Source organism: Lynx canadensis, chromosome F1, assembly GCF_007474595.2.
Source record: "Lynx canadensis isolate LIC74 chromosome F1, mLynCan4.pri.v2, whole genome shotgun sequence".
Lineage (NCBI taxonomy): Eukaryota > Metazoa > Chordata > Mammalia > Carnivora > Felidae > Lynx > Lynx canadensis.
Window position 1 is genome coordinate 669,312 of NC_044319.2, and position 20,837 is coordinate 690,148.

At 63.7% G+C, this 20,837-nt stretch overlaps 1 protein-coding gene across 1 annotated transcript in view; it reads left to right on the top strand.

Moving 5' to 3' along the window:
• Positions 1-20,837, top strand: part of CAPN2 (calpain 2) — a 36,050-nt gene that overhangs the window by 9,390 nt on the left and 5,823 nt on the right. The window contains exons 3-15 of the mRNA XM_030302028.2: positions 7,230-7,348; positions 8,137-8,270; positions 9,019-9,187; positions 10,199-10,282; positions 11,618-11,703; positions 12,237-12,311; positions 12,766-12,926; positions 14,423-14,592; positions 15,889-15,900; positions 17,129-17,340; positions 18,423-18,459; positions 19,142-19,207; positions 20,114-20,171. Of these exons, the coding sequence (XP_030157888.1) occupies positions 7,230-7,348; positions 8,137-8,270; positions 9,019-9,187; positions 10,199-10,282; positions 11,618-11,703; positions 12,237-12,311; positions 12,766-12,926; positions 14,423-14,592; positions 15,889-15,900; positions 17,129-17,340; positions 18,423-18,459; positions 19,142-19,207; positions 20,114-20,171 (1,383 nt within the window). The remainder of the gene's footprint in view (positions 1-7,229; positions 7,349-8,136; positions 8,271-9,018; positions 9,188-10,198; positions 10,283-11,617; positions 11,704-12,236; positions 12,312-12,765; positions 12,927-14,422; positions 14,593-15,888; positions 15,901-17,128; positions 17,341-18,422; positions 18,460-19,141; positions 19,208-20,113; positions 20,172-20,837) is intronic.

Genomic DNA, 20,837 nt, shown 5'->3' on the forward strand with positions numbered 1-20,837 from the left:
ACAGGCCCTGAGAGAAGCAAGCGTGGGGCGTGCTGAGGCCGGGAGGGCTTCCTGGAGGCAGCGGGCTGGCCTTGGGCTGTCTGCTCTGTCGGAGATGAAGAGCTTCCTCGGTCTTCGTTTTTGGTGTGTGCGTGTGTGTGTGCGTGTGTGTGTGTGTGTGTGCGTGCCGCATGTGTGCATCACAGACACGGACACATATGTGCTCACAGTGACACGGGGCCTGCCCTCACGAATCTCCCGTTCTCTGGGGACAGGCCACAGCAGCCGTGCTGGGACGTGAGGACCCACAGCTGGGACGGGGGACAAAAGCCCAGCGTCTCCTGGACTCTGTGCCTCAGTTTCCTGCTTGCGGAGGGAAGGGCTGATGGTAGGGGCAGAGAGGGAGCACCCAGAAGTATCACCGTGCTCCCCTCTGGGAGAAACTCCCGGCAGCCGCAGGTGTTAGTAACCTCTGTCCGCGCCCCGCAGGGGGCCCCAGGTGACCTGGGTCGTGCACCAAGCTGCCCTTCAGGGCAAGGGCAAAGGCCCAGGGAGCACAGCCCTGGAAATGTACTGACACGGCTGTGTCTGAATTCACCTTTTCAGAAGGGCCTTGAAGGAGCCATTCATAAGGCGGCCGGGGAGGCCGTGTCCTGGGCGCGGCCTGTGTGGGGAATGGGGGGTGCCTGGAGGCGGGTGAGCCCCCCTGGACACAGTCAAGCCTTTGTCGGGGTCCAGAGGGCGAGGCGGCTGTGCCCAAGGACCCAGAGACACAACCAGTCCCACTTTTCCCAAGCAAGTTAGGAGGGAGGGGGTTCCCTGGGGCCCAGGAGCAGGTGCCTGAGGGTGGGCCCGAGAGACGGTCACCAAATAGTCCTCGGACACGTGAATAAATGAGTACAGGAAGTCTCTCTGCCTTAGGCACAAAATTCGTGGGTAAAAATCCCTCTGAAAACCCACGGCAAGTCACACGGGGAGAACGTGCTCATCCACCCGCAGGGGCAGGGGCGGTTGTGTTCTGTAAGGGGCCCCCCCAACCCCACCCCCATTGTCAGCTGTCACCCCTTCCGGGGCCACAGACCCCGGCCTCAGAGACATCTCCCATTTGCAGTCCTTCCGCCAGAAGAAAGCGCGTGCTCACATTTCACCTTCACGCAGAGCATTTGGGGTTCATCTCTGAAGCCCCCCCGCGGACCCCAGCTTCCCTATCCACCTGCACGGCCGAGAAAACCTGGGGTCAGAGAAAGGGAGACATGTCCCCGGGTTCATACACCATGAGCGGGGCGGGCTTCAGACCCAGGTCTTCTTAGCCCGCATCCTGCGCTCGTCCCACCTGGGGCCCCGCCCCCCCCCCCCCGGCCGTCGGGGGTTCCTGAAGGCCCAGCGTGGAACAGGGTGTGTGGGGGCCTCGCTGGAAGGACACACCCAGGCAGAGTGGGCAGACAGGGCAGCCGAGAGCCAGAACCAGAACCAGATGGGAACCAGGGAGGGTGGAGTCTGCACAGGTGCCTCCAGGGGTGACAGAGGTGAGGGAAGGTTCCGGAGAGGGCAGGTGAGGGAAGTCCCAGTGACGGAAGGTGATGGAAGGTGACGGAAGGTTCCGGTGAAGGCAGGCGACGGAAGGTGACAGAAGGTTCCGGTGAGGTCAGATGCTTGAGGGAACAGGTGCGCACACAGCCTGGAGCACACACACCTGTGCGGGGACCCAGAGGTCCCTGCTGGGGAGGGGAGGGTCTCTGTCCACCTAAGTGAAGGACAAGTCAGCCTTGAGGCCCCGCACCCTGCCCCGGTGATTTCTAGAATGCTGGCCTTCCAGCTGCCCCCGGCCCGGCCTCGGACCCCCGGAAGCTCTCCAGGGCGCTACTCAGGTCCGGTCTCCGAGCAGGGCGAGGACTCTCTTATGCTGTGTTCGGGAAGAGGGTGCCGGCGCCTGTGGGCAGCTCCCGCCTGACTGAGCCCGGGCTGTTGGGGCACCTGGGCGGGCTTCTAGGGCAGGAAGCGGGCCAGAGAGGCCTCTCAGGCCTGTACCAGTCGAGTGTCTCCCAGGACAGAACAGGCCGGGCAGGGGCTCAGCTGGGTGTCGGGGGGCGGGAACCTGGATGTGGGAAGGGCTAGTCTGTCTAGCCCTCCGGGCACGGCCTTGTCTGCTCCATTAATGATGGATGTGGCCGGCAGCCAGCGTGTTCAAGGACCCGTAGTGACCCGGCTCTGACACTTGTCCCTGCCCACGGCCGGGGCGCCGCACAGACCGGGGCAGGCATCGGACTCCCAGGATGAGAGGGTGAGTCACAGCTTTAGACCAAGTGGACGGAATGTGCCAGCATTTGCACAAGCCTCGCCTCAGTGGGGCCCAACCCCTCCCCGTAGTGCACGCGGTAAACCCCGTAGAGAAAAACAGTGAAGAAAAGACGATCCAGAAGGAAGTTGGTGTCACCATCCAGAGAGAAGACGCAGGTGGTGTCAGAAGGACCTTAGCTGCCGGAGGAGGCCCCTGCCTTTCGGGCCGATGCCAGACTGCCACGAGGGAGCCTCGCCGGACCCCCAGGAGGAGCTGGTTCTGAGGGGCCCGGTCCAGGGACCCTGCCCGGGTGGGCCGGCAGCCGACGCGCCCTCCCCAAGCAAGCCAGAAGGTTCCGGGGTCGGAGACGTGGGAAGTGCATTGCACCCCTCTCCCCTGACCCCGTAGAATTCCCGGAAAGCTCTAAGCAGCCTCCACTCTTGACCTGGTTAGCTTTGCCCGTCCTGTGGAAATGCACTTGACCGCAGGAACCCTTTCTCAAGGAATACCTGGTAACTTCTCAACAGAATACACGTTGGGGGCCCAGGAGGAGGCGAACTGATTAGCTGTTCTTGCCGACGGTTGACCAGTTCTCACGGGAGGCCTCGACCGGAAATAATTTTCATTTAGAAGAATGATAGTAAGCTATTTTTCTCCTTACTCTAAGGAATGACATGACCAGCTAATCCGTTGAGGGCGTCAAAACGTCCCTAGCGTTTATGTCAAAGGACACATACAACAGTCATCCAGAAATACCTTCAGTTTGTGAAGACAGGACTTACAGAGGGACCCACGGCGCTCCCCACCTTCTCTCCCACCTGCCTTTTTCCCTTTCCTGGCGTGTCCTACGCATGTTCTGTGCCCTGCTCTGGTTTATGCGACTTCTCGGAGGCTGGTCTGTGTCCCCAGAGAACATCGTTGCTCCGCTCTGTGGACGGATGACCAGGGCTCTAGGAAATGACTTATCACCGTCCTTGGTTCACGTGAGCGTGTCCGTGGACGACTCCTGCGCCTGGGATTTTGGGGGCACGCACTCCACGTGGTATGACTGCTCATGGACAGGCGCGAGTGGGTCTCCCCCGGCCCCTCCGGGACCACACAACCTTACTGTGCGATCTGAGAGGTGGAAATGGTTCAGGGGAACTTCCCTTTATATTTCTTTCATGACGAGTGACGGGAGCACCCTTCAACATTCGGGGTTTTTAAATTTTTTTAAATGATCTCTGTGCCCAGTGTGGGGCTCGAACTCACGACCCCAAAATCAACAGCCACTGCTCCACCAACTGAGCCGGCCAGGCGCCCTGAATATGGCAGAGACACTGGTTTTTCCTTGCTCCGTCAACTGCTTATATCTTTGTCCATTTTTCTATGGAGCTCTCATGTCGTCATTTACTAGAAATCTTTCTATATGACGTCTCGTCTGGGATCTGAATAATAGATATTTTTCCTTGTTACTTTCTTAGTTTCACTTGGTCATGATATTTTTACCATGTAGACTTTTTTCTTTTTACTTTAGCGTCGTTAAATGTGTCATATAAAAAGTTTATGGCTTCAGGGGCGCCTGCTGGCTCTGTTGGAGCGCATGGCTCTTGTTCATGAGTCCAAGCCCCACGTTGGAGGTGGAGATTACTTAAAACAATAAAAAACTCTTTAAAGAAAAAAGCTTATGGCTTCCAGGTTACAAGTCGATAACATGTCTTCACTGGAATTCTCCTGTTTTTTCCAGAATGTCGATGGATTTATAAAAATATTGTGTTTGTAGGGGCGCCTGGGTGGTTCAGTCGGTTGAGCGTCTTACTTCAGCTCAGGTCATGATCTCGAGGTTCGTGAGTTCGAGCCCCATGTCGGGCTCTGTGCTGGCAGTCAGAGCCCGGAGCCTGCTTCAGATTCTGTGTCCCCCTCTCTCTCTGCCCCTCCCCGCTTACGCTCTGTCTCACTCAAAAACGAACAAACGTTAAATTTTTTTTTTAAATATATGGTATAAATACATAGGCAATAAATATGTAAATAAAACCAATGGCTCGTTGGGGTGCCTGGGTGGCTCAGTCGGTTGAGCATCGACTTCACCTCAGGTCATGATTCACAGTTCGTGAGTTCGAGCCCCGCGTCGGGCTCTGTGCTGACAGCGCGGAGCCTGGAGCCTGCTTCGGATTCTGTGACTCCTCTCTCTCCCCCTCCGCCTCTCACGCTCTGTCTCTCTCTGTCTCTCTCTCAAAAATAAATAAACCTTAAAACAAATGGCTCGATTTACCTTATTGACACATCAACTACGTCAATAACGTATTAAAATACATACTTACAATGTGAACATTATTCCATTTAGAATGTATTCCTGTGACAAGATGAGCTAGAACTTGATTTTTATGTTTTGGATGGCCACTCCGCTGTCCCGGTAGTGGGTCCCCTGATGAGAGGCGTTTCGGGTCTTCAGCTGTGAAATGCTCTGACCTGTTTCCTCCTGTTTGCTGTGCTCCTGGTGCTGTTGTCTGGAAGGTGCCATGACAGGCCACCGTCCCGTGGCCTTCGTGACTTACGCTGCAGCGGGCAGGCGACGCATTTCAGGATCTCACAGGCGCATGGTGTCAGGTGTTAAGATACGATGTAGGATTTCAGGGAGCTGCTGGCTTGTTACCCCATAGTTTTAAGTTTAGGCTGCGGTTGGGTATTTCTATTGTGGTCTCTCCTGCGTTAAAGGAATCAGACCCTCTTAACCAAAAGAAATCTCTGGCAAGGCTCGGGTTTTAAACAAAACCTGGGATTTGATTTAGAGGATTTGCTTTCGAGACTGGCTGGCCGTCTGGTATACAGGCCCCCGAGCTTCGGTTTCTTCATCCCCAAAAGGTGACGCTAACATGGGTAATCGCCCCGTAAGACTTACACAGAAACGGTGCAGCGAGTTCTCCGTAAACTGCACTGATCCAGAATGCTGACTGCGCTCGCTGCTCACTGCTGTTAAGAGCCTGAGCTGGAAGGGGAGCCTCTCTGCCCCCTGCGGGATCTTCTGGGACCTTCCAGACGTATGACCTGAAGCAAGGAAGTCGGCCTCTTAAAGCCGCAGGTCTGCCGTCCAGAAAACACTCTGGGTTGACACGCCCTTCCGGAGGAGACCAGCTAGATCGGAATAGCCCGGCATAAGAGCGCTGTCTCCAGAGGGCAGGGGGCACTGGGGCCTTGCTCCCCCCGCAGGGTGGCCAGGGGAGACCTGGAGGAAGAAAACCAGAAGCCACGGAACACGGCCACTGATTCCCGGGATGTGGCAAGAGCCTCCGGATCTGGTGGCGAGCGGTAATCTGAGCTGGGTATGTGGTCGGCACTGACCTAGATGTCAGACTACAGACACCAAAAGGCAGCACGGTCACCTGGAGCCAGTCCTCCCTGCACCCAGTCACGTCCCAGAACAGAGCGCCGTCAGCCGGGACCTCTGAGTGGCCCTGCCCCTCGGGGACCGGTGGCCACCCTGAGTCCCCAGTCCCACAGACCCGGCGGCTCATCTAAGGGGGCTCAGGGACTCGAGGGGGCTGTGCAGGAAATGTGGGAGCTCTGGCTTCAGTCCCTGGACTCCCCACACGTGGGCCCCTGCTGTCCACGAGCCCGTCTGGCCTCCACGTGTCGACAGACCCAATTCAAGCACCGCGGAGAGTCCCAGAAAATCTCACGCTCGCTCAAGAAGAGTGAGAGTCACAGGCACGTCCAGGCTTCCACAGATGTGGCAATGGCCCTGCGGCTCCTGGGGAGTGGCCGGCACATAGGAGGGTCTCAGCTGCCCTGGTGCTCAGGGAAACGGGGGTGATCAACTCATGTGCCAGGAAAGTCCAAGGCAGGTTGGGCTGCAGGTACGGCTTGATCCAGGGTCTGCAGGGCTGCTGGCAGGACTTTCCATCCCCGGCCCCTCTTCCTCCGAGTTGGCCTGGTTCTCAGACTGCCCGTCCCACAGCAGCAGCGGACTGTAGGTCACTGAGCAGACTCACAAGGCACCTGTCCACTCTCGCCGACGCACCAGTGAAGGTCAAGGCACGTTTCCCGAGCCGACCCCCTCAGCCGGGCCGCCTCCTGGAATCGGGGCAGGGTCCGCACTGCCAACACCTCGCAGACTGAGCGTGCAGGGCAGCCGGGGTCTCAGAGGGACGCGGGCTCCCAGGAGGAGAGCGGTGGCCACGAGGTCCCCAGCACCCCCACACCGCCACCCGAAGGAGCAAGAGGATGCATTTGCCTCCCGTTGGTGGCGGACACTCCCTGCAGAGCCGCTGGCACGCCGTCACTTCCGCGCGCCAGCGGGAGAGTCTCGTCGAAGAACCGTCAGGGCGCATTCTCCACGAGCTGCTCCTGTCACTGTCCTGGGAGGGGGCAGGAGCGCGCCCACGCCTGTAGGAGGAGGGTCGGCCGGCCGCGGCCTTTGGGGGGAGAATGTGAGCCCCCACCACGCACTGTCACAGCCGACCACGTAGGACGGTCGCAGTGCTTGTGTGCCGAGCACCTGCCACGGGTGCCGGGTGTGTGGCGGCTCGCGCACGTGCTCCCGTGACGCCTCGGTCACCCGTGGGCCGCAGGAGGGGCCCGTCCCACCGTCCCCACTCTTGTGTCCCGCACGGTGCCCTCCCGCGCCCCAGAAGTGACTGCCATGTGCCCTCGGCCCCCGCGCCCGCTCCAGCCAGGCACCCACACCTGCCCCACTCACGACCTGCCAGCCCCGCCTCCCCACCCGACCCCATCCCTCTGTCTCCCCCCGCTGCCCTGTCCTCTGCTGCCCAAGCCCAGCGGTGAGTCCCGCGCTCCCACAAGCGTCTGCGTCCTCACACCAGAGGGGGCCGGGGCGGGGGCCGGGCTGGGAGGGCCTCCCCCCTCCAAACTGCCCCTCAGTGGGGACTGTCCACACCGGCCCGTCCTTGGCTTCAAGATCCCAGAGGGGGCACGTGGTGTCTGATGTCCTCCTGGTACTGAGACCCCTGCTTGGAGCTCTGTGCTGTGTTCACAGGTGACTGCTGGCTGCTGGCGGCCATCGCTTCCCTCACCTTGAACGAAGAGATCCTGGCCCGAGTTGTCCCCCTAAACCAGAGTTTCCAGGAAAACTATGCTGGGATCTTCCACTTCCAGGTGACGTAGCAGGTGGCTCAAGGTCCTCTCAGCAGGTGCTGGGGGCTAAGGACAGTGCTGGGGGCCAGGAATGGGTCCTGGGGGCTAAGGACAGGTCCTGGGGGCCAGGAATGGGTCCTAAGGACTAATGGCAGGTCCTGGGGGCTAAGGGCAGATGCTGGGGGCTAAGGACAGGTCCTGGGGGCTAAGGACAGGTGCTGGGGGACAGGAGTGGATCCTAGGGACTAAGGACAGGTCCTGGGGGCTAAGGGCAGGTGCTGGGGGCCAGGAATGGGTCCTGGTGTCTAAGGACAAGTGCTGGGGGCTAGGAACAGGTCCTGGACGCTGGAACAGATCCCCTGGCTTGGTCAAGTTTATCAGACCCCAGTGTTTGGCGACTCCTAGGACACGCTGTTCTACAAAGGACTTTGAGAGACTGCAGGAACTCCCTGGCCTGCCCCTGACGGGGACCCAGGGAGGATAGCAGCGGGGAACCTCTAGGGACTTCTGCGGAGGGAGGTAGAGCAGGGTGCTCAGGAAGGAATCCCCAAGTTCTAGAAAAGGGACACAATGGCGAGGTGCTGCTTGCCGTGCTCCTTCGATGCTGGTGAAGGAGAGCACGAGGTGGGGAAGAATGGGGGGGGTGGGCTCAGAGGGAAGGACGTGGGCCGTGCCCTCTGTCCCTCAGCGAGGACCCGCCTCCCGGGATGGGCTGGCGGAGCCTGTGCCGAGGGGCCGCCGAGGCCCGGGGTCCCCGTGCTGGCCCCCCCAGCACCCCCTCCAGCACCCCCGTGTCTGTGCGCCCACAGTTCTGGCAGTACGGCGAGTGGGTGGACGTGGTCGTGGACGACAGGCTGCCCACCAAGGACGGGGAGCTGCTGTTCGTGCACTCGGCAGAAGGCAGCGAGTTCTGGAGCGCCCTGCTGGAGAAGGCCTACGCCAAGTGAGCGACCCTGCCCCCCGACCGCCCCGGCTTCTGGGGAGAGCAGGTGGTGTTCAAGGACCACCTCGAGCAGGAGTCCCGTTCTACACAAGGACCGCTTTGGCCAGAACTGGGCTCGTGGGCTGCCGGCCGCACCGCGCCCCGATACCCGACGGCGATGGCCCTTCCCGACGCTGTGCGCTGGGACGGGCTGTGGCGCCCAGGGCTGGCTCGGGAAGGACCCGCTTCCCTCGCAGGTCACTGCCGGGTCATGTCACATTTTCATCAGCGTGGGGCAGCACGGTTTCTGCCGGTGTGTACCCGCCGCAGGCAGGACACAAGGGTGCGGAGTCCACAGACGAGGGACCCGTCCCCTGCGGCCCCTGTGGGGAGGAGGGCCGGGGTCCCCACGGCCGGCTGGGAGAACCGCTTCTCAGTCGTGGGTCCAGACGGCGCAGCCGGAAGCCGCGGGCCACCACAGGGCGGTCGGGTGCAGCGTGGGGCGCACTGCGCGTAGAGGTGCTCTCGTCACTGCCCTGTGGCCTGTGTCGAGCTGCAGATGCCCAACAGCCCCTGAGCAGGCTGTCCTCGCCGTCAGGACAGACAGACAGTCCGTGTGGGAGGTCGGACCTTCCACCCCCGAGGTTCTAGGAGATTTTCGGGCGGCCACGTGGGGGGGAATCCGAGCGGAGGGTCCCCGGAGCCGCCCGCGAGGGAGGCCGGGGGCAGCGGGGGGGACGCAGGGGCAGCGGCTTCCGTCTCCCCGCAGGGTCAACGGCTGCTATGAGGCGCTCTCGGGCGGCGCCACCACGGAGGGCTTCGAGGACTTCACCGGGGGCATCGCCGAGTGGTACGAGCTGAGGAAGGCCCCTCCCAACCTGTTCAAGATCATCCAGAAGGCTCTGCAGAAAGGCTCCCTCCTGGGCTGCTCTATCGACGTGAGTCGGGGCCCCTCCCTGCCTGCTCTGGCCGTTGGGAGCCCAGCCCCTTCAGCACGGCGTGCGCATCACCTGGATGGGGGGCCACCGCCAGGCTGTCTGCGGGCCGCTGGTGGGCGAGGGCGCGGCCAGCCTGGACCACAGGTTCCCCGAGGCCCCCACCCCTCGGCAGGTCCCGGGGGCCGGACCGTGTCCAGACTCCTGCCCCCCCGCAGCCTCCCCTGCGCTGCCTCGGGGCCCAGGGGCCTGGGGGCGGGGGGGGCTGCAGGAGGCATCGGGAGGGACATCTCACGGCGGCCTTGCCGCACGGCCCCCCAGAGGAAGGCAGGGTCGCCCTGCGTCCCGTCCCCAGGCCTCTTCCAGGCCGAGCCCCCTCTGGAGCCCGGTGCTGCTGCGGGCTTGTTCCCCGCGGGGACAGACGTGAGAAGCCCCCACTCTCGGGGCCCAAGTCGCTGGGCAACTTGCTAGAAAACAAACTCCTACCCAGCAAATTTGAAGACCTAAGTGGCCTCACTAAGCGGTTCGTGAGTCAGGCGTCTCCCCAATCGGCCGGGGGGTGGGGGGAGGGGAGGCGTCCGCGGAGCTGCACCAAGTGGAAGGGACCCTGACTTCGCCCGCACACCGTGTTGGGGCAGAAGACCCTCCTCTCGGCCCCTCTGCCTGGTCACCAACACAGCGGCCCCCCTTCCGCCCAGTGGTTGGGGTGGGGGGGGCTGAAGAGGTTCTAACGCAACAGGGGCACGTCAGCAGCCACGGCAAACAGCTGTCCTCCTGGGAGCAGCGGGCTGGGCCACCAGGGCCTCCAGCACCCTGAGGGCGTGCCCTCTCCCGTGCCCCCTGCAGAGGGCCGTGAGCGCCCGTCCGCTGGGCTCCCCAGGCCCGCTCCGTCCACGGGCAGCCGGGAGGTTGTCCTCCCCCAGGCCCGGGGTCCGGGGGTTTGGTGGAGGGACTGGAGGGAGCAGGGGTGAGGGCGAGGCCGCTGCGTCCACCTGATTCCTCCCCTGTCTCCAGATCACCAGCATGGCGGACTCGGAGGCCATCACCTTCCAGAAGCTGGTGAAGGGGCACGCATACTCAGTCACCGGGGCGGAGGAGGTGAGGCGGCCGGGGTTTTCGTGGGGGGCGGCGTCGTGTCCCTGACGCGGCGGTCGGCTTGGCTGGGCGGGTGGTCACCAGGAGGAGGGGGGCGGCCTCATTCCCGCGGCCCGGCCGCCAGGCCTCAGATCCCTGAAGCCGAGGGAGCCTGGGTGGGGCAGCCGGCTGGTGTCCCCTCTCGGCCGGGTCCCACCCTCCCACTGTGCTTGTTTAGACTCACTTTGCCCCCGGGACCGGCTACTGCGTGCACAGAGTGGTGTAGACCGACCCTTCAGAGTGCTTTTGCGTCTGACCTCACAACAATGTTAGCGCCCAAATTCCTGTTCAGATCGGACGGCCTCTGGCCAGCTGCCTGGGCAACTTCTCCTAAACCCCCACCCCTCCGTACCCCCAAGCTGGAGGCCGTGATGACACATACCATAGGGCTGTTCCCCTGCCTGCGGTCCCCGTCTGCCCACCGACGCCCGCTGCCCGTGGCCCCCCGTCTGCCCACGGGCCCCCACTGCCCGGGTCCCCGTCTGCCCGCAGTCCCCATCTGCCCACGCAGCGTCACTAGAAACAGGACAGCCCCACTGCCACGTACAAACCCCATGTCGTCTGACTTGTCCGGGGCTCCGTTTCTTTTAAACCCGGGACTTTTATTCTGTTCTCCATCCACCACCCCCCACGCATCCGTTGTTTTATTTTGAAAAAGTTCAAGTCTGTGGAAAAGTTGCAAGAACAGTGTGATGCCCGCCCCAGTGCGGTTTCCCCAGACTCGACACCTAGGGTTCTGCACACGTCCTCCCTCCCTGTGCTGCTTTCCGAGCCGCATGGAAGGAAGTGTCGGACGCCATCACGCTTTGCCCCCGAATACTTCCACAGCCACCTCCCACGAGTGAGGACACTCTGTCACGTAATGCCATCTCCGTTCCCACGCCAACGAAAATAAACATCCACCCGGCAGCGGCATCTGACACAGGGTTCATGTTACGTGTTCCCAGCTGCTACAAAACACCCTTTGTAGAAACACCCCCCACCCCCCACCCCGGGATTCACTGGAGATCCAGGCGGCGCACCTGCTTCTCAGCACCTTGTTTCTGCGACAGGTCGGGAGGCGCCGGGGGCTCCCGAGACCACAGCACAGTGAAGCTGAGGTTCGGGGTCAAAGACCCGGGTCCTCCCACAGCCGGCCCCTGGAGGGGTCTGGGGTCCAGCCCTTCTCCCTTTTCTGACCCCCTTGTAACATGGACCCCACCCCTCCTGGCTCGTGGAGAAGGGGCCTTGGGCCCGAGCGCGTCCAGGCCCGGCTGGAGCTCAGCGTCCCCCCTGCCCCTCCCTGTGCCCCGTCTGCAGGTGGAGAGTGGGGGGAGCCTGCAGAAGCTGATCCGCATCCGAAACCCCTGGGGAGAGGTGGAGTGGACGGGCCGGTGGAATGACAAGTGAGGAGAGGAGGCTGCGGGCGGGGGAGGCCGGAGGCAGGCGGCTGTGCAGGAGCAGGGCCCCGGGGTCACAGGGCCGGGCGCCCTCAGGCAGGTGCCCCTCTAGGGGCCACCAGCACATCCCAGCGGTCTGGCGCCCTCGTCCAAGCCGGCGCTCCTGCCGTGAGCTCGAGGTCCACGCCTGCCTGGCTCAGCGTCCCCGCTGGCGGGCCCCGGGGGAGAACACAGGCTCCCGGGCAGGCGCCACAGCGGGGCTGCGGCCAGGTCAGGCCAGGTGCCTGCAGGTCAGCGACACCTTGGATTTTCTGTTCCCATTAAAACGGGGCTGTCTGGTCCTGGCCGCCAATGCCGCCCCGTCTCCCCCCGGATTGGCTGTCTTCTTCCCGCCACCGTCCAGGGCGACATCTGGCCTCACCCCCTCTGTTCCTGCGGCTCCCGGCCCTCGAGTGTGTCCCCAGGGCCTCCGCTGGGGTCCTGGGGACACATCCTCGCCGGCACTGGTGCTAACGCCCTCCCGTCATGGGGTTTTCCAGCTGCCCCAACTGGAACAGCGTCGACCCAGAGGTGAGGGAGAGGCTGACCAGACGGCACGAAGACGGAGAGTTCTGGTAAGCTTGCTGGAGGGGTCTGCCGGTGGGCTGTAGCGGGACATTAGGGAGACGGGGCCGTGGGATCTGCCCCCATCGTTTCAAATTCACCGTAAGACCGTGAATGGAACCATTCGTCCCTCTCAACAAGGGGGTGGCACAACCCCTCAAAAAGCAGGAGGGAGTCGTGCAGGCGTGTCCAGATCCCGACAGAAACCCGGAAGGACGGGGCCGTTCTCCCAACCAGTTCCGAGTCGTCCCCACACTCGAGAACCAGGCCTTTTGAGAGCAGGGCTGGGCCCGCAGGTTCACCGGTGGGCAGTGCCCAACGCGGCCCAGCGGGAAAGAGCTGGAATCCGCACCTGCTGGCCGCTCTGCCGGCCCTCACCGGCTCCTGGGCTGGCCTTGGGCGGAAGGTCAGGGTTCGGCAGCGTGCCCTCCCGTGACCGGGGCGCCCTCGCCCTGCCTCCGCCAGGATGTCGTTCGGTGACTTTCTGAGGCACTATTCCCGCCTGGAGATTTGCAACCTGACCCCCGACACCCTCACCAGTGAGTCCTACAAGAAGTGGAAGCTCACCAAGGTGGACGGGACCTGGAGGCGGGGCTCCACCGCGGGAGGCTGCAGGAACTACCCGAGTAAGGCCGCCCGCCGGGCCCTCGTCCGCGCTTGCCTGTCCCCTGCCCGGCCACACCCCACACGCGGCCTCCCCAGCCCTAGGTTCCCCTGTGCCGTGGCTCCCGCCACACCCCGTGAGGCCGAGCGTGGTCCCAGCTCAGGCCCACGGGCCACTCCGTCCACGTGAAGCCCAGGCAGCCCCGCCCTGCAGGGACCTCGCCCACGGGGCCGCTGCACACCCGGGCCCCAACCGTCGCCCGCAGCGCTCTTGCGCACTCGGGCCCGGCTCAGACGGGGTCCCCGGTCCCTCCCTCGTTGACCCCCGACCTTCTGCCTTGTGGCCCAGGGCTCCCCTCCCCCCGAGCTGCAGAAATTGAGTCGGTGTGATATGACACATCGGGCCTGGGGACCGTCCCAAGTGGTTTATGTGCGTTTGTCCCCGTCCGTCCTCACGAGCCTCCACGGCGGGCACACTGCTGTCCTCTTCATCTTCAAGGCGAGGGGACCACCGCTTGGAGAGGTTAAGTGACCTCACGGTACCCCTCACAGGGACGTGACGCAGGCAGTCTGAACCGTGGAGGCCACGTGATGGTCGTGTGCCGATCCTCCACTGATGGGGAGACTGGGGCTCCCGTGGCATCCCGGGCCGCGGACAGGTGGTGGGACCTCGAGTTCTGGTGCTTTCAGTCCTTCCCCTCCAGCCACCAAGTGGCGGTTCCAGAGGTGCTGGGGAGGCCGTCTGCCCCCGACAAGCCGCTCGCTGGATGCGGGGCCGGCAAATCTCTCAGGGGCCAGATGGGAAACATCTGGGGCTTGGTGAGCGTCAGTTTCTACCGCTTTTCTGTCAGCTCCGCCGCCGTCACCCGAAGGCCGCCAGGCCTTCAACAACATGGCCGTGTTGTCATAAAGCTTTATTTACGAAAACAGGCGGCCAGGGGCCCTCCGAGCTGTAGTTTGCTGACCCCTGCACCAGATGATGCCTTTATTTCCCCAACAAAGAGTTTATCCCGTTAGGTGGGCGAGGGGAGTTGTTCTCAGACGTGAACGAGTCTCTGGTCCTTCCATAAATGGGCTTTGGAACTGGGGGGAGGGGGGCAGACACACCCTGGGGTGGACAACGGGACACAGAAGAAGAGGCGGGAATTTGCACAGGATGTTCCTGCCTCGGGGTTCACAGAGGGCGTGCGGGAGCGTGTGCCCCCACAGTGCCCCAGCCCGGCCAGCTGGGCCTGGGGTGGGACAGGGGCCGCAGGGGCTCAGCCCTAACACCCCGTTCCCGACTGACAAAGATGAGCCAGCCTGAGGGCGGGCGAGAGAACCGTGCGAGGGAGTTTCTGACATGGGTCCCCGTGGTCCCCAGGCAAGTGCCGGCCGGCTCTGTCCACGGCCCCCCAGCGCCCGCCCACCTGTCCCCCCCCCCCCCGTCTTTATGGGGCTCCCTCCCCCTCCCCGTGCGCACCTGCAGGGGCAGGGGCGGCCCCGAGTCCTCAGTGACCCGGCCCCTCTCTGGCCGCAGACACGTTCTGGATGAACCCTCAGTACCTGATCAAGCTGGAGGAGGAGGACGAGGACCAGGAGGACGGAGAGAGCGGGTGCACCTTCCTGGTGGGCCTCATCCAGAAGCACCGGCGGCGACAGAGGAAGATGGGGGAGGACATGCACACCATCGGCTTCGGCATCTATGAGGTGGGGGCAGCATGGGCCGCCTCCTTCCCTGCTCTCAGCCCCGGGGGACTGCCCTCCCCACGGGCACGGTGGGCCCCAGGGCCCTGTCGGGAGGCCAGGCCAGGGAAAGCAGGGCTTTTACGGCAAAACTCTGTGTGCGAGATGTGGCGGCCGGGCCGGGTCGGCGCGAGGAGACACCCCGAGGGCCCTGCAGCTGGTCCGTGTCCCCGGAGGTGCCTAGGGCTTGCCTAGGCCCCACAGCCGCTTTGGGGACAGTCTACTCTTTTTAGAGGCCTCCCACCTCTTCTGAGACACCCCCCCCCCAACCAGGCCTGGTGCTCTGCTTGGCCCGCCGACCTCCAGGCCTAGAACAGAGCCCCCACAGGGGACGCTTCGGGCAGGTACCGCTCCAGCGTCCCGCCGGGACCGGCTCGGGGCCGGGAACGCGAGCTCTGTGCCGCCCGCAGGGGCTTCATTTCCAACCAAGTCAAAGCAAGGCCGGGCTCTGCCCCCCACCATGCCCGCCCCACTCCTCCCTGCAGCACGGCCCAGAGCCGCTCGGATGAGGAGGGGCGGTCCCCACATTCAGGGAAACCGCCGTGGTGGGGAGGGCAGCATGCCGCTGGTAGAGGTCAGAGGTCAGACGCTCACTCATCACTGGCAACGTGGCGCCCGTCACGGGACCCTGCCTGTAGAGGGGGTCACCTGCCATCGTTGCAGCAGGCGTGCACGTGAACTCTGAGCCCCTCGGCCTCTGAAACGGGAGCTGAGGACTTCCGCTCTGGGACAAAGCGACCCCAGGGAAAATGCCAACGGGACGTGACGCGGAGCCCACCCCCCGCCTCAGGGGGTGCAAAGCCGGTCCTGGGCTCTGGAGCTGGGGAGCACGGGGGGTCACTTGGTCCCCTTCAGAGACAAGGAAACTTTGGCAACAGAGGGAGCTGACTTGCCCAAGGACACACGGGCTGGGTGTGACGCCTGCTGGCTCCCGGCCCGGCGGGCACCCTCGAGTCGGGGGCGGGGAGACCTCAGCCGGGCGTTTCACGGCTCCGAGACCTCAGCCGGGCGTTTCACGGCTCCGTGCCCCGGTTTTATGCTCCATAAATTAGCAATGGCGCTAAGGGCTCAGTCACATTGTTGCCGGGTCACGAGGTTTGTCCTCCGTGTGGGAACGGTTGGGGCCCCTTGGAAAATAATTACCGTGCTGAGTCACTTCACGTTGCTAGAGCTGCAGGGGACGGGGGGCCGCAGCCCATCACGGGGGTGACCTCGTACAGCTTCCGGGAATCTGAAGCGTGCTCTCCTTTGTGCCTGCAGGTGCCGGAGGAGGTACGTCTGGGAGACGCTGGCTCGTGTTCACCACCAGGCACAAGGCCCCGACTGCTGGCTCGGGGGGTCCCGGGAGGCCTGGGCAGGGCTGGTGGCTGGGGGCACCCTGGGGAGGTTGCTCAGGTCCCAGGGCCTGCTGGGCCGAGCTCAGGGCCGGGTCTCTGGGGAGTCCCTGCGGGGCACGGTCAGCTCTGGGTGGACGACGTGTGGTCTGGGACGCAGGAGGCTCTCCGCGGAGTCCTGCAGTTCCCCCTAAAACAAGCCTGAAGGGAAAGGTGAGCCCCAGGACTGTGCCTAAGATGATGTGGGAGCCCAGGGGCCTGGATCCACGCCCCAGCCCTGCCATTTGCAGGCCGTGTGACCTCAGACAAGTTATGGGTCCTCTCTGAACCTCAGTTTCTTTTTCTTTTTTTTTTTAATGTTTTAAATGTTTATTATTTATTTCCGAAAAAGAGAGCATGAGCAGGGGAAGCAGAGAGAGAGGGAGGCACAGAGTCCCAAGCAGGCTCCAGGCTCTGAGCTGTCGGCACAGAGCCCGACGCGGGGCTCGAATTCATGCACAGCGAGATCACGACCTGAGCCGAAGTCGGACGCTTAACCGACTGAGCCCCCCAGGCGTCCCTCTCCGTTTCTTTTTCAATAAAACTGGGTCCACCACCCACCTGGAGGGACCATAGCGATGAGGTGAATGGCGTGAGAGCGCGTAGTAGGCTCACAGCTGGCATTAGCAGGACTGGTGGGAAGTACGGCAGCCGTGTGGGTCCATAAAGGCCTTGGCTGATCCAGTGGCCACGCGGGGTGCCCCCCTCCACCCCGGTGGTACACACTGTCGGGCCGGGCAGTGCCGTCGGGGGCAAGCCGGGCTTCTCCGGATCCCTCGGGTGAGTTCCGGCCTCGCGGCGGCCAGCCCGACCACACCTGCCTTCCTGGCCCGGCCCCGTCCCGACTTTTGTTCACGTGTCACACACCACACAGCACTGATCCGACTCCTGCGGGGGGCCTCACGGCCGAGCCCCTCCGTGTGCAGATGGGGTCTCTGCAGAGCTGGGTGCACGCGGGACCCCCGCCGCACGTGCCCTGAGCCCCTCCGTGGACATTTGTTCTCGTGGGCGGGAAGTTTGCGTTGATCTGGAACGACGGGCACCGTCGCCTTCTCCGTGAGCGAAAACAATGCGGATTTGGGGCTCTCTCTGCCATCTACTCCCTTCTGTTTCTGTTTGTCCCTCAGATGACTGGACAGACTAACATCCACCTCAGCAGAAACTTCTTCCTGACGCACCGGGCGAGGGAGCGGTCCGACACCTTCATCAACCTGCGGGAGGTGCTGAACCGGTTCAAGCTGCCGCCTGGGGAGTACATCCTGGTGCCGTCCACCTTCGAGCCCAACAAGGACGGGGACTTCTGCGTCCGGGTCTTTTCCGAGAAGAAGGCCGACTACCAGTAGGTGCTCCTGCCCTCCTCCCCGCCCCCCGTCCCCATCCCCGTCCCCTGGAGCGCGGCGCCCTCCCTCCGAGTTTCTGCTCTGCGACACCCGCCCACTTCCAGGGAGCAGCTGGAAGGACCCCAGCATTACATTCCAGCGAGCAAAGAAACGAGCCACGCGGGGTATTCGCGGTTAGAAAGGGCGGCTGTGGAGCCGAGCGCAGAATCTGCTGTGGCAGCTGCGTCTCCGAAAGATCGAGCTGTCACATTCGCCGTAACGACACGGGTTGGACGGCTGAACCCAGGCACCTCGCAGGGAGAAGCCAGGCCGCACCGTATAATCCTTTCCGTCCAGCGGCCCTCGAGTGACGGCCTCGGTGGTCACTGGGCCCAGCGGTCCAGGGCCCCTTGTCAGGATGGCTCGGTTCCCGATGGCTCTTGCCCCGTTGGCCGCCGCCTCAGCCGCATCTATTCGGTTGGGCACCTGATTGCAGGAGACGTAATCCTCCTCGGCGGCTTAAGCAAAAGGAGATTTACGGGGAAACACGGGGGCTTTGAACAGATGGGAAGCAGGGCACACGGCACGTGCTGTGTTGCCTCTACCTCGTGCCACGGGCTCCCATCAGACCCAGGACAGTGTGTCCGATGGGCCGGCTCGGGCCAGCCGCGGGCACAGCGGCCGGGGCCCTCGGTGGACCAGTGGAGGGTCCCGGGGCCCAAGAAGGGCCCAGCGCCGCACACAGCACAGGGCACCGCCCGAGCTGCCCGAGATTCAGCTGAGACCACACCCCGGCCTCCGAGCAGGACACGTAGGCAGCAGGGACTTCGCAGGATCCCGGGTGTGGAAGGTTTATGTGACAGAGATTCCCGCAGAATCGGAGAGCGGGTGCCGGGGTCTGCTGTCCCCACACATGCTTCTCGAGGAGCAAGAAAGTCCCTGCCCGCCTCCGCCTCCTCCGTGAAGGGCTGTGGTCCAGTGACCCTGCCCACCCCGCCCTGCGCTGCCCTAACAGTCACACGTGCCGTCGGCCTTGATTTTGGCACCACGTGCGTCCCACCCCCACCTCCCTTCCGGTAACACAGTCTCCCTCTGTTTCCAGGGTGGTTGACGACGAGATTGAGGCTGACCTTGATGAGGTGTGTGTGACCTCCGGACTCGCCCGCTCTGCCCCCCACTGCCCAGGACCCAGAGGGGCCCCCCTAATCGCTAGGGGGCCCCAGGACCTCGTGCCCACAGCTTGAAACTAGGGTCGCCCCCTGCACCTGCACCGTCCAGTGCGTGGCCCTTGACCACCCCACCCCCACGCACGGGACCACGGGCTTCTCGTCACCACCTTTCCTGGGCCTCAGTTTCCTCATCTGTAAAATGAAAACGCTGGGTGACGAGATTTCTGAGGCTCCCGAGGGTAACACCAAGGGTCGCTGTTCAAATAGTGGTGAATCCCGAGGGTTTGGGGGTCCCAGGGGAGGCCTGACCACCACAAATCCCAAGTCCAGGAAGGAGACCACAGCCAACATGACGGAAGGCCCTTGCTCTGTCCCCTGTCCCCAGGGAGAGAGTGAATAGTCCAGGGGGCCACTGTCGAAGACCTTCTAGAACATTCCGGCTGGGCTCTGCTTCTGGATCCCCACTAGTGTAGATCAGGAAGGGCGTCCTGGTTGAGGGCTAGAGGAGACGCCTCCGTGAGGACTTGTTAACCCCCCCCTCAGGCTTTCCATCCCTCTCTCATCCGCCCTTAATTCCTCACACCGCCCTTGGTCTCAAGCCCGCGGGAGGCGCCTCCTCGGCTCTGACCTGCTCCCGTATCCCCCCTTCCAGAACGATGCCGGCGAGGACGACATTGACGACGGCTTCAGAAGGCTGTTTGCACAGCTGGCAGGCGAGGTGGGTGTCTGCACACGCGGCCTCTGCCCTGCGCTGTGGTCCACTCGAAGGGACAGTCTCGTCCCCGACGCGACTCCAAAGGGGCAGAGGCAAGAGTAGAAGCAAGAGGCGTCGCGGGGGGACTGGGGCTCCTGCCCACACGGTGGGGCTGCCGCTTGGCGTCTGCTCTGGCTCCGACTCCCTCTGGCCTTAGGGTTCCGGCTGCTTCCTGTCCTCTGCGTCCAGCTGGGATGTCCCTGATGTCCACAGAGACGCTCAAGGGACAGAAGGGTAGCACATCTCAAGAGCACGGCTCAGGGCACAGTTCATTCAGGCGCTTCCCCCCGGCACCCCCCGCCCACCGTCCGGCCCTGTCTGCCCAGCCAGTCCAAACAGAGCTCTGGGGCCACCAGGTCTCTGGCCTCATGTCACAGACACCTGTTCCCGCTGGTCCGCGGCACGTGGGCCCCGCCCCCACCCCTAGGAGAAGGGGCTGTGGCCCATGGTGGTCTTGCGACTTGGGCTCGTCCCCCGGTCCCTCCTCCCCTGTCCCCCAACACGAGGGCGTGTGTAGGGCACCAGACCCGCCCCGGGAGCTGGGGCCTCAGAGGCAGAGCGGCGGGGAGACAGCTGGGCCCTCACCAGCTTTGCAAGGAGCCAGACCCGGGTTTCAAAGGGGAGGAAGGGGCGACGGGCGGAGGACTGGGATCGGAAGGGCGTCGAGTGGGACCGCACGTGTGAGTGGAGCGGAGGGTTCTCAACTGTGTCCACGGGGCCTGCAGTCCGCCCAGACGTGCGGCCTGCAGGGGGCGCTGGACCCGCCCATCACAGGCCCCGCCCAGCCCCGCCCAGTGCACCTGACGTGGGCGGAGCCTCCCGCGTCGCGCGGCCGCCGGGCGGTGACCACGCTCTGCTTCGTGTCCACAGGACGCGGAGATCTCGGCCTTCGAGCTGCAGACCATCCTGAGGAGGGTGCTGGCCAAGCGTAAGTGCCCTCCTGGTGGGGCCCCGGTCCCCTCCCGGCCGCCGGTCCCCTCCCGCCCGCACGTAAACACCCGCCAGCCCCCGGCCCCCTGAGGAACCGGGCAGAGGAGGCTCTGTGTGCCCTGGCCACTCGGGATCAGAGGGCCCCGGGTCGAGACCACCACTGGCTGGCTCTTGCTGGAAGCCCGTGCGCGGAGAGCGTCGGGCTCTCTTGCTGCACCTGGAAAGCAGGAGCGTCACTACCTGACCCCAGAGATTGGGGAGCCTCCAACGGGTGCCCTGCGAAGCTGCCTGACGCAGAGCCGGAGCTCCGTGTGGCGGCCCCTCGGACGGTCAGCTGGCAGGGGGGCGGAGCCGTGGATGGAGTGATACCACCTCACTCAGTAGCCAGGGTGGAAGGGTAGACGGGCCGTCTGGAACCACGGAACGGTGTGCAAAGCATCTCCCCAGCGTGCGTGTCAGGAGCCTCGTCTGACTGGCTCTTTACTCGGAGAGACATGGTTTCCCTTGAACTGATGAGCCAGGCCAGGGACCTGAGGGCCCAGAGGCGGCTGGCAGGCTCCTGGAAGAAGGGGTGAGGCCCGGAGGGACCTGAGGAGGGCCCGGGACACCTGGAACTGCGTCCGAGTCAGAAACGGGACCGGCCGTCCCCGGGGACACATTTCCT